The following is a 16539-nucleotide window of genomic DNA, read 5'->3' on the forward strand; positions in this document are numbered from 1 at the left end:
TAACAGCTACTGGCATGTAACCCCAGGATATGTAGCGTTGCTACACATCGTCCTTGCTCACTCACCGAGGCTTTTGGGCAGCAGATTGCGTACAAATTCATTGTGGTCTCCCACATGGAGGATGCTGTAGACACTTGAGGCCATGAGCTCCTCCTGGGTGTATCCAAGGTAACTCGTCACGTTCTCAGAGACAAAGACGATGCGGCCTTCCCGGTTGACGACGAAGAAAAACCCATCAAGGGCCTGAGTGAGCAGGAGAATGAGCAAGAACAGAGGCAGGAGGAGTAAAAGAAAATAAGATTGTGTGCGTCGAGCTGGAGAGAAAATCTCAGCAGTGGTGGTGGGGAAGATATGCTGCGTGTGTGTGTGTGTATTGTTCACCTCTAGCAGCATGGGCCCCAGTGCCTCTTTCTCCACCAGCCCCTGGCTACTGGAGGAGATGTCGCTCTTTTGCACCTCGTCATCTGGAGACAGGAGAGCTGCTTTCTCTGCTGGGAGAAAACAAACACATCAGAGATATGGATAAACATGAATGGAATGAATGAAAATGAATGTTTAAAGTCTGTAGATAAATCCTGAGTATGAGATCTGATCAGCATAAGAACCGACATTCTGATAAATACTTGTCCTTGACAGACGAGGCAGAGTCGACATAGGTGGGTAGATACACAGTCTATTTTTCATTTGTTTGATTTTTATTAGTTTTAGAAAAGTGAAAAAATGGTGTATGTGTGTGTCTGTGTGTGTGTGTGTGTGTGTGTGTGTGTGTGTGTGTGTGTGTGTGTCTGTGTGTGTGTGTGTTCTCCCTCACCCTGCTCACGCCGTTTGATCTGCTGGATTTGGTCCACAGTGCTCTTGAGTATGTGGCACTTGTCGGGCTTGACACTGAGACTGGCAATGTCGCCCATGTTGGACGACAGCAGCTCAGCCAGCTCCTCGATGTAGCGGCACTCCAGCTCCCGTCTCCGCTTCTCCAGACTGCAGAGACAGACGCGTGAGGACATAAATGAAATGAAAATGAATAAAACGGAAAATACGATAATTATTTTTATACATTTTTTTTTAGGTCAGACACTAACATCTGGAATAATGTACGACACTGATAACTGTAATTGCCAATGTAGGCAAAATACAGCGTTACTGCTCAATAATCAACTTATCAAACGGTCAGCTGTGAGTGACAGGAACAGAGGGGAAGAAAACAGAAACATGGGAAGCTGCTGAGAGACCAGGAGGATGTGCTCCGACAAGAATAACCTTAATAATTCAAGTTGTACAGGGGATCCTGCCGAGAGAAAGGCAGGGGACCACAAGGGGAAATAGCCGAGAGGAAGGCGGTGAGATAGAGGCAAAGGTGGAGAAAGAGCAGTACTGACTTTAAGTGGTGTTTTGTTCTCTTGGATGACAGGCGCACAGAAAATTGAACACAACAGATCTGAAGCGATTAGTCAGTGAATCCACTGGTCAATCAAAAGAAAATTAACTAGCATTATTTTAACCACTTTAAATCGTTAAAGTAATTGGTTTTGAAGGAAAATGGCTCCAGAATATTTTCTTGCTCTCTTTGAATCTTGCATCTTTGTGCTCTGGACTTTTGATCATACCATCATCATATCATCATTTTTTTTTTTTTTTTTAAATCTTATAATGATACATCAGCCAACAGTTTTAACATTTTTAACATAAACTCGGACAAAAACAAACATTTTCGATGAGGATTCTTTGATTCTGTTTCATCAAACATCTGTGACCAAGATACGTACTGAGGGGAGCAGGAGCGACAGCTTCTTCTTTATCAAACAACAGGTGGTTTAAATTATTATTTTCAGAGTTGTGAAATGGAAAGTAACATCACAAAGTACTGTGTTAGTTCAGTGGTTTTCCATCCAGCGGTACCGACTGTCTGTGGCGTGTTTTCATATGTAAGTGTAAAAGTTAACATATATTGGTAAGTTGAACACTGGCACAAAATAACTTCCTCTTCAGAGTCTTTGCACAGCCTGGTGTTTCTCCTTATTCTCCGGTTGCAATAATATACTTTCAGCCCGACGAGTTACAGCAAGGTATGTGGTAAACATGAGGAAAAAAAAAAGAAAAGAAATGTGTGTATATGTGAGTATGTGTGTGAGACGACAACAGCAAAAGTAGGTCAGTGCATTGGCCGGCCAGAACACACAGGCGTGGTGACCGGGGGAGGGAGGGGTGAGGAGGGGGAGGACGCTGCTGCTGTGTGAATGCGCAGCTCAGTGGCTGCGTGTAGCTGCTGCAGAAACGCTAGCTGGGCTGTTACATCAGCTTACATCAGCTATTGGACCTTATAGACGCTCACACGCGGCACACTGAGCGCATTCATTCTTCAACCACGACATGTGCCAACCTTAAACCTCGCCCCAACCTAAAGCTGCATCTAACCTTAACCCTGTGATCTTCTCCTCCTTCTCATTCAGTCATTCTATAGATATAAAAAGGTGTCACACACAGAGCGACATTCAAAAGGCTTCCACTCTGTTCAAAGTACAAGTGGCTGATATGGCTCTGTGAGCCAGCAACTTGTCCTGTGCTCTGTAGAGGGGTTAAGTGGCCATTAATGAGGCCAAAGGAGGAGCAGCATAAGTGAGGAGAGCTGTGACGAGTAGGGAAGGGGTTCAATAGTGTTTTATCACATCAGAATACTTTCTACTCCCTGTCAAAGCCTTTTAAATAGTTTGTCTGGTGGGGAATGAAGGCTTCTGTCACTGTTTTCAGTTCATGTCCTCTTCAAGTCGTCAAAATAACCCAAGTTCTTACTTTAACACGTTGGACTGTGGATGTTTTAAGGACTTGTCGTTCCAAACACTGCATGTTGTAGTTGTTTTGTTGACTTAGGAACATTTAAGCCCACCCACCATGTTAACAAACGCTTCACCGACTTGTCATGCGTTTGTACATGTCATCAGCCTTTTTTCTTTCTCTGCTGATGCCTGTAGTGTCAGAAAGAGGCAGAAAAGACTAAAACAGAAAACGAAAGACTCAATGAGGCGTTCATTAACAAACCCGGGGATTTTACCAACTTGCAACCGGATCCAAAGAGGAACCAACTAAAGAGCTCATAGCAAGTAACATGTACATGATACTCAGCCGGGGGAAATATTTTGTTGTTTACATCGTTTGACAGCAAGGTGATTTCAATTTCAGAGTTTCCATTCAATAATCTCTCAGCACTCATCCCTCAAGGCCATCACACTGTATCATCTGCTTCATAAAGACAACAGACATACGGCTGATGGTCTTTGTCACGTATAAGTCACATGTCTTTAAAAAGAAATAGTATGTTTATGAGTTTTTAGCAACGGAATTAAAAATGACCACAGTTTATGAACGCACAATTTATCAATTAAACTGTTTCTTAGTCAGAGGTTGATGGTTCTGGCCGTCAAAACCCACCGGTGCAAAAGTCATAGGTTCAAAGAGACATCTCTTTGACCCCTTGGGCCCCTCGGCCTGTGCTTACTAGGTGCGTTCAGTCATACGTCCCACTAATATAAAGGTACGTCCTTCCCATTCACAGGTTACAGTTTAATTTCAGCAGTATCTTTTTGTTTAGTGTCACTGACAAAACAAAACCCCCCAAAAAAACATGGCTGGGTCTTTACCTTTGCCCTGATGTGTCGCATGGTGAGCCCTTCCTCTTGCGTGACTCTGGCGTGGCAGGGTCCAGGGGGCTTTCCCCTACTGCACTCATTTTCAGCTTCAACTGATCTATGGAAGAGGGGCACATGGTAAAGAGAGAGGTCAGTCACAGATTATAATAAATACAAGAATATATAAAAAGACAACGCTGTTCTCCTTTAGTTTTTAGAGTTGGCGACAGTGGCACGCGCACCAGGATTAAACAAGAGCAACACTGGAGCCACAGTTTTTTGCATATGATCCAAACTGTCTCAAAACTAAACATAGCAACAAACAAGCATCCGTACAAAAAAGTGAGAAACAAACAACAACGAAAAAACCCCAACACAAACAAGGTATGTCAGAATTGCTGAAAAATGTAGAGCTGAAAGGATTAGTCAAATATTATTAATCAATTGCAAACAAAAAAACAGGGAACTGTTTTCAAAATCAATTTATCATTAAAGCACTTTTTTGCCAAACATTCACTGGTTCCAGCTTCTAAACTGTGAGAATTTGCTGCTGTCAGTTGTCTCATGTGAGAGGAAACAATCAGACAGAACAAGACATTTAATGACGTCAACTCGGGCTTTAGGAAACCGTGACGTTAAACACCATAGTCTGACATTTAACAGACCCAATGATGGGAAATGAGAAAATAATTACTAACAAAAGTTACAGATAACAAACGTTATTGTTAGTTGCAGCCCTAGAAAGGTTCATTTTAATTTTTTAAGATGTGAGGAGCTAAATATGAGGTTTTTAAAAGAAACAAAAATGATTGTTCATTACCAAATACAAACTTAACTTTCCCTGCAGCAGCAATGGACAGTTTTAACTTAACACTTTTTATATTCTCACATTCCACCTATCCTTTATAGCCCACACTGGCAGTAAGGCTGATTTATGCATTTCAATCCACTGAAGAAAAGGCACGCCTATCATTCTGGCTCTTGTTAACATTAGAATATTAAGCAAAATTTATTCATATATACAGAATTTTGCTTTGCAATTTGGTTTGAGAACATAGCTGCAAAGGATGCACAAAATAACGTATAGTAAATTCCAGCACAGTCTGTGACATTACAACAGTGTCTGGCACACATTCAGTTTGTGGCGGCGCTGTTTTTGGTGCATTAAACTGAAAAGCCTCATATTTTATCGCGTATCATCTATTTCCTCTTGTGCTTGCCTTTATATTTTCTCCATCTGCAAAGTCTACGGTCTGCACTTCTCATGCACTCCCCTCCTGCAGCATCGGGGGAGTAACCATGGCAACAGAAAACGCTGCAACATTTGATGAAGCACACCGTGCGGAGACGACAGCGAACAAGGCTCCTGCACAATCCATTAAGCCAAATATCAAAGTTAAAACCCTTTTAATGGAAACAGAAATTGGATTTAAGACCAAAGTAATCATTCCAATAAACACTCTGAGCTGCAAAACACGCTGTGTTTTATGTTTTATGCAGGGTTTTACAAGTTGAACTCAAGACTCTTTAAGACCTTTTTAATACCCCATATAATGTAATTTAATATCTGCCTCACAGTCACACTGACCACAGCATGAAAGATATCACTGGAAAACCATAGGAATAACATGGGCCAACAATTATTCACCAAGTGCATAAATGTAGTCACATGTACATCACATTTTTGTCACTCCTTCTCAGCTGCATATAACAATAAATCCTTATCACATCAGTAATTAATCATCAAACACAACATGAATGTTGATAAGAAGCAGAAAATAGATTGATAAATGGAAGCTAGGATGAATCAATTCAACAAATAAGTATTATTTAAATAATATTTAAGGTCCACATTTGACTTTTACATGACATTAGAGACGGAACAGGACTGAAGATTTTCCAGCTGGTTTTGTTGAAGCAGGTCATGAAAAATATTTAAGACCTTTGTAAATGTAATTTGAAGTATTACAAGAAAACACTGATGCAGAGCACATGCATCTCTGTCAAATTCAGCGAGGTTTAGAGACAGACAGGGTACGTTATTTTATTACTCATCTGACAAAAACAGGGCTTCTGAAAATAAACTGAGACTTTAATAAGTGTGAATGTCTTTCATTTACTTGTGTGCGTACGAACCGTACACACGCAAAACTTTTCCAAAAATCCAAAATCCATGGGCAGCCTGCAAAAAACAAGCCACCATTGTCACAGTGTTGGGTGCTGCTGCAAGGCCATGCTGCTCACACTACGCTAATCCTTCCTGACTGGCCTTGTTTACATTTCACCTCAAATCACCCGTCCTCCTCGGCCCTCTTTGTGTTTCTAACACGCAGCACTTAAAAAAGATCCATCTGACACAGTGAGAAATGAGACTACTGCACGTAGGCACTTAATGAAAATACAAATTAGCATAGTTTCTGAGAGAGCGAGTTGAGTATAAACATAAATAACAGCTAAAGCTGTGAGTAGGATTAAGTCCAATTTATGAATTTAGAAGAGATGTTCATAACACAACTGTGTGCACTCACGGACGGGTTTTATCCAGCCCGGTAATAATCAGCAGCATTTTTCAAACAGTATGTGGCTGCAAAAATAACTCCACAATGTAGAAATACTTCCCTTGAATAGGGCTTGTTATTTATCAATAAAATATGATGATGACAAAACCAAATAACTTTTTTAATGCATTACCTAAGATAAACATGTTTATGTGAAATAGGGCTGCAAGCAGCTTTCACAATTTCCCAGAGTCCGAGTTGATATATAAAAAAAAAAAATTAAAAAACAATAATTTTCTCAGTCGAGTAACTGATCAATTAATTAATCATTTCAGCCCTAATGTCAAGTGACAGCATTTGTAAACAGAGGAGACGGGCTCCATCTTTCCAGAATGACCTTGCCATCATAAAGCTGTTCATTTATGGATAAGCTCAAATGACAAGCTCAAATTATGTCTGTATATTTCTGGCAATATGTCAACACAACACAACACAACACAATTTAAGGACAGCAAGAGAACATAAGAACAAGCTCTAGCTCTGCATTCCTACTGTGAAAACACGTCTAACGATTCATTTTCCTATGGAGCGAACCAACGAAGGAAACCTGGTGTGTGTGGTCGATAAGCTGGTCAGTCGAGCACAACAAGCCATCAACAGCCATCATCATATTTCTGGTCTTTCCTGTTTCCCTACCATTGTGATTATGTTTCACGAGCAGCAGTTCCTCCCACCTGGTAAGTGTTTATGATTAAGGCTACCTTGTTAAACTAACTAGCCAGCTTTTCCTCCGCAACACAACAACGTCGAACTATAAAAAGGTAATACCAGGAACGCACACGACAGGATGGACTTGATGAACTATACCTGCAGTCCGCTACATATATGCATGTATCTATGGGTGAAAGATAAACATTTAAAAAAATATATGAACATATATAAAAAGACATCAAAAAGGAACTGCAACTGATTATTTTCATCATCGATCAATTTGCCTGTTATTCTCTTGATTAATATTTTTCTCTATAACATTTCAGAAAATAGAGAAATATTCTCCACAGCCCAAAGGAATCAATTGAAGTAGCTTGTTTTATCTGATGGACAGCCCAAAACCTGAGGATATTCAGGTTACTATCATCACACGTGCAAGTGTTTGGCATTTTTGATTAAATTAACTCTCATCTCTGTCATTCATATGAAGTCATACTGCTGCCTTTGTCTCATTGACACTGCATTTACTGCCTGCTGAGCAAGACGTGTGCAGGTTTCAGAGAAAACTGAAACTACGGAGAAGGTAACGGTGGAGTTTCATTTTCAAACATTTATTCAGTTAGTTTTCAAGGCACACACGACTGTTTCAACATACTGCGTACTGTAAATCCACTGTACACAAGGTTTTGTCGTCCTGGGTTTCAGGGAATGAAATGTCCGATGACTAACTAAATTACTGGCTTAACTCTGCTGTCTCTAGACTGTGACACAGAGCAGCTAAAAACAAAAACAAGAGGTGAACCATCAGGGTTATTAGGTAATATGTTTATGCTCCCAGCTCCATTCCTTCACTCATGGCCGTCTGTGAATAATTTGGCTTACTGTATTTAATATTATCTGCCTGCAGTCTCTCAAACAACACTGTCACAATGAGAGCCTTGTTTTCTGTTCTGCTCCATTAATTTGCTGAGGTAAGTTAATGTTGATGTACCACTGTTGATGCTATCTCAACAATCTCAAGACCTCCTAAATGTGCTACACATGAAATAGATGCAAATGCAAAATATAAATGTGGCTTTAAAGTGAAGGCTGTAGCAGACTTTTACTCTGAAAACCTGACAACAAACAACAACCAAAAAAAACTTTGCAGGAGCTTTAAAGCAGTTTTGGCTTGGATGGTAAAAACATAAAAATATGGAGGTGAGGAGGTTAGATTATGAGGCAGAGAGGTTACAGCTGAGCTAAACCTCAAACTTCCATTATTGAATAAGGACGTCTTCTCCATTATGTCCCTGAACTGTCAGCATATAGGAGATAGCATTGAGGACACAATACCACTAACCGTACATAAATAAAACAGCTGAACCTGATGTTGTGTCCTCATGGTGAAGTGAAGTGAAGTAGTTCAGCAGCAATTTCTCTCTCGTTTTCTTTTTTTCTTTTTTTTTACATTAGGTTCTGTTTACATGGAGCAGTTCACTCTGTTGTGATTAATAATTGTGCACTAGTGGATGCCAGCACCTGCTCCACAATAACTGTTAAATGGATTTTTACAAATATCAATATCCTGTTATTGCACAATTTACAACCTAGTAGAGTGTGAACTTTCACATATGCATGAACAATTACTCAGAGGCTCATATACAAACAAACATAAATAGGTCTATCAACTGGATCCTTACAGCCCAGTGTTGATAAAACACCGGATACAACTACTACAAAAGCTACTGCTGCTACTTTAAAAGGGCAGCTAAATTGGTCAGTCGGTTATTTTTATTCTAAAAGCCACTTCACAACTCAAGAGTATAAATTGGTGGTAAAATCTGAAACCGCTAGCTAATATGTTCCATAATAGGACATTAAAATGTTCAAACAATCCATTTTAACCTTCTCTTTTTCCTGCTCTCTCTCCACCACACACATAAAACGATAAAATTCACAGAGCTATGTCATTATTAACTTTCTATTTTCTCTTAGGCTGAAAAATCTGAACAGACACAGACAGCAGAGCATGCATCTATGCATACAGCCAGGCAGTATGGCAAAACACTGAGCTTAATACTCAATCTCTGCCCCTAAACTGGCCTTAACTGATCCTTTAGCGTGACCAGTCAAAAGGCACATACATAACTCACAGCAGTATTTAACAGATGACGGCTTTCACAGTTTGCTCTTATTATAACATCCGAGCTGTTTCACATGTGACTGAAACATGCATAATTAGGACTGTTCCAGCTGCTGTGAGAACAGAGCCTCAGTCACACTTTCACATAAAGCAGCCTTGCAGTAAACAAAAAAGAAAGGGGGAAAAAAAACGTGTGCAAGAAAAACAACTGCAAGACTAATCCACACACCTGTAGACCAGATCAGCCTCCTCCTGCACCTTCTGACCTCAGCCCCCTCTCTATGTGACGTACTGTAGAGGATCAAGCCTTCAGTCTCCAAAGAGGAAGAAGAAAAAGAAGCAGCAGCAGCAGCAGCAGCAGCGACAGCGCAGCAGAAAAAGCCCTCTGAGAAATACAGCCCACTGCCTCCACAGGCTCTCCATTACAACCGCCTGCCGTCTCAGTATCTTTAGGTTTGTCTTTTTTTTTTTTTTTTTCCCCTCAAAGCTTTCTCCTGCTTTGGTTTCTCATTTCGCAAGCTATACTGATCACTTCACACACACACACACTCAACAGCGGCAATGTATGGCTTGCAGGGGGGAGTGAGGAAGAGACCACCAGGTACAGAGTGGGGAGTGAAGTATGTAGATTACCAGGAGAAAGGCAGAGGGAGGAAAGTGTAAATGAGGGAGGACAGAGGGAGGGAGAAAAGAGAGCAAGACTGACACAAACTCATTATCCTTATAATAAATTCCTAAAGGCCCCTAAACAAAAAAATATAAGCCCCCCCCCCACAGAAGCCTCTTGTTAACACCAATAAATATGACCTCCAATATGACATCTAATATTGCCTCATCGTGAAGAGATGCAGGTTAACAAACTCTGTAAACACTGGCCCACCAAAAAAAAACAAAACAAAAAGAAACCCCCCCCAAAAAAAACAATCAATGCTGGAAAATGATCATTGTTCAAACTAGAGCTGCAACAGTTAGTCAATTAATCCATTAGTCAACTGACAGATAATTAATTATAAAATGAAATGATTTTGATAATCAAATAATCCTTTCAGTCATTTTTTTTAAGAAAAAAATCCCAAACGTATGCTGGTGCTGAGGATTTTATGTTGTACATTTTGTAAACTAATCAAGAAAATAATGTGCAGATTAATCAATAATGAAAAAAGTTATTAGACTCAGCCTTCAGCCAAACCCTGACCCCTGATCTACAGTATATCTTACTGGGCATCAGCTATCAGAAGAGTGGTGCTGAGGCTACAGGGTTCCTGGACAGTTCCTACAACGTCAATTCTCATGGTTCCCATTTCGGTTCTGACGTACATTAACACTGTTCCAGTTATTTGGTGATATGTTCACAAGAATTTATCAATTGTCATGTCTTTCTCAACCTCAATATTTCCATAATTTTCAAGGAATCTTGGAGTGTTGAGTACTCACTGGATAAGCAAAGATTATACCAGCAGAGGCTAAGACATGGCATTAGAGAATTCGGTTTATAATCTCAAATAGATGAGTAGTTTTTGCCGTTCTTGCTGATGAAATGCTAAGACCGTGCAATTATAAAAAGGTGTCTTAATTTTATAATTTTATGATAATTATTGTACTGTATTTATTGTGTTTTTCCTACACAAGATTACCACGCTGCTCCTGCACACAGTGTGACCACCCCTCTCTGCTTCACTGACTTGGTACAGCCCATGAGAAGCTGCTCAGTCACTGTTGCTAAGGCCCTGCCTCTTGAATATAGGACATGACCAGAGAATGTATACAGCTTCTGTCAAACAGGACCACAGTGCTCCCACTGGCTCTGGGATTAGATCCATATGTCCTGTGTGAAACACGTGGACAAGCAAAATTCTGCATCTGCATGGTAAATAGTTATTATTGTTCATTAGTGCACAACTTCACTGCAGCTGAGACACTACATCTACCTGAGCAGCACTCGTGCTTCTGTGAAGACACGTCAAGCTGAGGAGATTTCTCCCATTGTCAGTCTACATAAGGTCAGGTTTAGGGTCAGTCTACTCAGAATTCAATCAATAAAACTGCGTAGTCTCTTCGATTTAAAAGAGGCAGCAACGTGATTTAACACTGAAACGAGTGTCACGACCTTCATTTGAAGCAGAGCACTGATTTAATTTGCTTATATTTTGCAATATTACTTTCCAAAACAAAATATGACCCTGCATGCTTAATTTGTCCAAAAAAAAAAAATTAATCACATTGCATATGAAGAGCGTTCACTCTAAGAGACTAGAGTGTTTTGGGTAGTATCTCAGTAATGAACAGGGTTTTTAACTTTGAGTTAAAATGTAGTCTCTGTTATAAATAATTTAACTTTTATACCATTGTTTCTTATAGAAATCAGGACATTTTCCACTTGTATGTACCCACACTACGAGAACATAAAGGACCACCACTGTTTTACCTATGAACCACATCAAAGACGAAATTTCCATTGCCCTTATCGTGGCCAACAAAGTTTTTCAAAATCAATATGTACAGAGTTTCACTGCCTCGCCACCCTCAAACAGCAGAGTCCCATGCTGCTGTGTGTACATTTATGCAGAAAGCGGTTCTTATCTGGTCACCTACACTAAGTTATTCGTGGCGCTGCTCCATAAAGAACAAAGAAAACAATTACAAAACCAATCGAACAAGTTAAATAACCACTAAATCCACAAGGAAATACTCTGCATGTATTATGTGTGGAATGTCACCGCCTTTGCTTAATTCATCTGAGCCATATTTACAGACAGCTTATTACTCACAACTGCAGCATTTCAAACCTCTATCAATCACTTTATTTGTTCTGCATCTGCCTCACCTCAAGTATGTCTAAGATATTGTTGGGAATTAATCCAGCCGAAGCAGACTGATGCGAAAGCCTTCACGCCACAACAATGCAACTCAGACAAAGGTGAAACCGTTTAAAACATTTTCCTTATTCGTGAAACTGACAGACATTTTTCTGGTTACTCGATTAATGGTTTAGCTGGAACCCATGTTTTTTGTTTTTGTTTGTTTTTTTTCATTGTTAATCAGTTAATAGCTCTTTAAATGATCTTCACTAAAATGGATTACCTATCCATTGCAAGTTTAAAGCCTCTGCAACAGTTGTCATACTGTGACATTAAGAGAAACCAACAGAAACATGGAAAATGTGATAAATGCTAAAATGGTCAGAGGTAATGCAAACACGATTTGTGGAATATGGGCTCAAACATGCAAAAGCACTGCTGTGGTCCTTTAAGAGTCCCCGCTTCTCGACTGAATACCCTGCTAAGTTCCAGTCCATTGTTTCCCACCATCTGTGTAGACCTAGATCCAGGATGTTTACCAAAAGTGAGACATAACCTTGGACTGCACACAACTCCACAGACACCACAGTAACTCAGACTCCTTAGTGTATAGAATAGATACTGTAAAGCAGTCTATAGTGGTGAGATGTGGCCGGTGAACTGCTGGCCATGGAAACTTTTCTAATCCCTGTAACAATGTGAGCAGAAAACTGAGACCTAGTATAAATAAATCATACAATTTGTATAACCCAAATGTAAAAATGTATATTACAGTCCATAGAGGGGGGGGGCCGCCCCTTTTCTGTGTTCTACACACACACACACAAAACTGAAACTCCATTCTGAATCTTTAAAACGGGGACAAAATATTTAACAGCATATGTAACTGAGTGTATCTGCCTACCTAATTTTTTTCAAACTCAAACACGTTCACTGCCAAACTGATAATTGCACGTGAATATTCATCATTTGCTGAACTCCACTGGCCTCTGTGTAATATGGAGTGTGAGCATGGGTGTGTGTGTGTGTGTGTGTGTGTCCTCATTTCAACTCGTGAAACACTATGGGAGGCCTAGTTAGACATGCTGGGGTGTTCAGAACCATGCAGCCGCTCTGGGGCCCCAAGTCTCAAAGTGCACAGTACATGAGAGGAGGTATTATCTTTCTTGTTCTTCTCTCTAAACTATTATTTTAGCTTAAACTAACTGGACTCTATATAATTAAACTGACAGGCTATTAAGCCTTGTGTGGAGACAGTGAAGAGTGGACCAATTGTGCATTCTAAGGGAGAACACTTACTTCCATTTATTTTCACCCAGGGCCTCATTTTCATAGTTTTTGTATGATGAAAATTGCTAGCGTTCAAAGTTTTATCATCTTTTTTTTCCTGTAGATCTTAAAACAACTTTAATTTGCTCTGCAAAACACAAAAAGGACCAAAAAAGACAACAAAATACAAAGTCCTTTCAACTACAAAACTCACAAGGCATTCACAACCTTTAAAGAAATACAAGTGAACAGCTGTACTGACAGTTCAATTATGACAGCACTTCTGACTGTTTTGCAGACTTGTTTATTTGCTCATCATCTGTTTTGAATTCAGTTTCATTTATCTTAGTAACAAAAGTCACATTTTGGAAGGAGTTAATATGGAAAGGTCTGCAAAGAATGAGGGCCAAAAAAAAGGAAACCAAATTATGTCTTTAACGCGACAGAATGTGGAAAAAGTGAAGAGATCCAGATACTTCTCAGATAGATATTATAAAATCTGCAAATGAAGCAAATGTACAGTGGCGGACGCACTGTAGGGTTAGCTACTAGCAACCATTTCTGATACGATCAAGCAAGTTGTAGTAGATCAACAGAAAATTGTCACCAGCTCTGACAACAGACTCGGAAAAATACCCAATATTAGCCTCAAAAATGCAGATTTGCTGGAATATTTTGGCTAACGTTAGCATGTTATTGGCTTTTCGCAGAATAAGTCAAGTCATTAAAAATAAAATTGACGGAATAATGTGAAAAGTGAAAGCAACTGTTAGCTGCAGCCCCGCTACCACATGGCACATGTGTGCACACAAAGTCTGTGGCTCATTTTCAGCTCAATACAACAAAGCAGCCAGCTCCTGTGTCTTGCTGTATTTCTCGGAATATTGAATATTGACCTCTGTTGACCTCTGCTGCTGCCGTCCTACAAACATGGCCTTAAACCTTAGTTAGTAGCTCAATTTACAAACTAAAACCATACATAAAACATGTATTTTCTGTCAATAATGTAAACAAACAAACATGATATTGAATATGTATCCCACTGAATATTCGGTGGGATTCTATGCTGAATAATAAACACAGTTACTTAGGTTCTACAAGATAAAATACACAATAGGCCGTGAGCTGCAACACCATATGCACCTGTGGCTTAAAGTGAGACATACCGCAGCACCTAAACAGGGTACACAACACTGAGCAGCCATACTGTACTTACTTGATCTAGGGCTCCAGTGGGTGAGTCATGTGGTGGCTGTGGTGGCCTTGTCCAGGGCTCAAAGCAAAGCTGAAGGGAGGGAGGAGAGACGGGGGGTGGGCGGTGAGATCAGTGGTGGGCAAACAGCTTAGAGTCCAGATGATGACGAGCTGTGGTGGTGGGGTTATGGCTCCATGGCCACTCCGTCACAGGGCACCATCCCAGGTGCAGGGAGAAGCCTGTTGGCCTCTGACTGGAAAAGAGGACAGAGGTAAGAAAGATTATTGTACATATTGTGATCAGTCCGCAAGTATCACAAGATCCCAACTCCAGTGTACACCTCTTTTTGTTTAAGTGAACATGAATTATTCAGACCCTCGGCGATGTGGCTGCTCAGCGATGTGGCCAAACACTAATATCTTGATTTTTGTCAAGCTTGGAGTTGAATCACAAATTTCAAGGATTTCTTTCCTGCAAAACACATCAAGGCTAAGACATAATTGAATCTAGGGCTGCAACTATTTTCTACTCTTTTTCACTATTGAGTAATGTGCTGATTATTTTCTCGATTGACTGATTTAACATTTAGTCTTCAGTCTTTAAATGTCTTGCGTTGTCAGACCAATGATGTTTCTAATTTACACCTTTTTAATTTAAACCTTCACGCTGAAAAAGCTGAAACCACGCGATGCCTGAACTTTTTGCTGAAAAAGGGACTGCATGTCCAATACAGCTGAATAATAACAAAAGCCCTGAACCACCTGCAGGGCTGGCATTTTTACGCATATTCCGAAAAATACAGGTTATCCTACACGGCCACACACTGTCAGTGCTAGACGCTTGAACTGAGACATCCGCTTTAATGATCAGTTTCAGTACACACAGAGCAGACAAGTCTGCACACTGATTCATCCGATTCATCTTGACAAGTTATCCACCTGACATCCACAGACAGCTGGCTAGAGACAGACTGAACACTGTAAAATCTACACACTGTTCTGTCAGCTTACCTGGCTTCATGTCTCAAAATCATAACACCTTGTCAACAAACACAAACCCGAGAACACACATCACTGTCCACAGTCCTGTTTTCAGTCTGTCCCTCTCATAGATGCAAGCGCTGAATTCACCGTGAGATAACCAGAGCCAGCTGTCACCTGGAGCTCAGAGACACCTGAGTTATAACCGTCCTGTAAACCGCAGCAGATTCACATTTAGCAGTAACAGTCCACAGTGCCCATGTCAACGGCTGTTGCTATCTAACGGCCCTAAAGACAAAGCGGAGCCTCAAACTCAATCGTGTTAACAGTGCAGAAGGTAACAGTCCAACAAGCAGGAAATGGAAGCGCCTTAGTACAACACCATTATTCTATAGTTCATGTATTTATGATCTGCAAATAACCCATAGTTTCCCGGTCTCCTTACAAATCATCATCGTCAACAACCTCATGTTGGGAAGCGTCTGAGGTCTCGTCATTATGAGCTGGTTGTAAATGTCTGTGTGGATCTACGTCCCTGGCTGGATCCGATCCTCCACAGTGCTCTCCATCACTTTCTGTTTCCATCTGTTCCGCTGACACGTAGTTGACCCCGTGCAACATGTAGATCAGTCAGTCACTCAGTCTGGAGAAAGTGCAGCCATAACAGCTGTGCACGATAGTGAGTTTCCTGGTGGTGAGACAGACTGCACACATCAAAGCAGTGCTGAATCAATCCGCAGCCAAAGTAACTGCTGCATGACAGCGCTGCATAAAAAAGGGGAAGTGCACTGATTTTAGACGTTAGGATAAGTTTCCTTGTTGTGTGGGAAACAACACATCACATGAGAAACGCTCCCTAAAGCCTTTTTGTGGAACATGATTGCTGCCGGCCCCAAACACATAAACTGATAATATATTCCTTCTAATCCAATCCCTTTCATGACGGAGCTGCCAGGGAACCGGCCTTTGTCAGGTTTTTCGATAACTAGCAGTTGATGCTTCATTGGATTTTATTGGACCATATTTTCCACGTAATTACACCTTGTCGCCGGAACAGTTGTCAGACTGGAAGCTGACTTAACAGGTACAGGTGTAAATTTTTGTTTTGCAGCGTGCTCTTTCAGATCAAGACGAGGAACTGAACACTAACTTTTGTTGGTTCTCCCTCCATTCTGGTTATTTAATGTGTAAAATTAAAAATAGATGAATCTTTTAGAAACACTCAGGGAGTGAGCACACTGAGATTTAATGTACCGGTGGCATGCAACGCTGAAATCTGACTGCCAGGAGAGACAAAATCAGCCAGTATCCGCACATATCAAGCATATTTCATAAGAATGGGA

At 40.5% G+C, this 16539-nt stretch overlaps 1 protein-coding gene across 1 annotated transcript in view; it reads right to left on the bottom strand.

The window, feature by feature from the left end:
* ncoa1 (nuclear receptor coactivator 1) overlaps positions 1-16539 on the bottom strand; it is a 47564-nt gene that overhangs the window by 18999 nt on the left and 12026 nt on the right. The window contains exons 2-6 of the mRNA XM_041063895.1: positions 14238-14469; positions 3633-3738; positions 812-978; positions 382-488; positions 66-243 (exon numbers count right to left, since the gene is read on the bottom strand). Coding sequence (XP_040919829.1) covers positions 66-243; positions 382-488; positions 812-978; positions 3633-3721 — 541 coding nt within the window. The 5' untranslated portion in view covers positions 3722-3738; positions 14238-14469. The remainder of the gene's footprint in view (positions 1-65; positions 244-381; positions 489-811; positions 979-3632; positions 3739-14237; positions 14470-16539) is intronic.

Source organism: Toxotes jaculatrix, chromosome 19 (assembly GCF_017976425.1).
Source record: "Toxotes jaculatrix isolate fToxJac2 chromosome 19, fToxJac2.pri, whole genome shotgun sequence".
Lineage (NCBI taxonomy): Eukaryota > Metazoa > Chordata > Actinopteri > Toxotidae > Toxotes > Toxotes jaculatrix.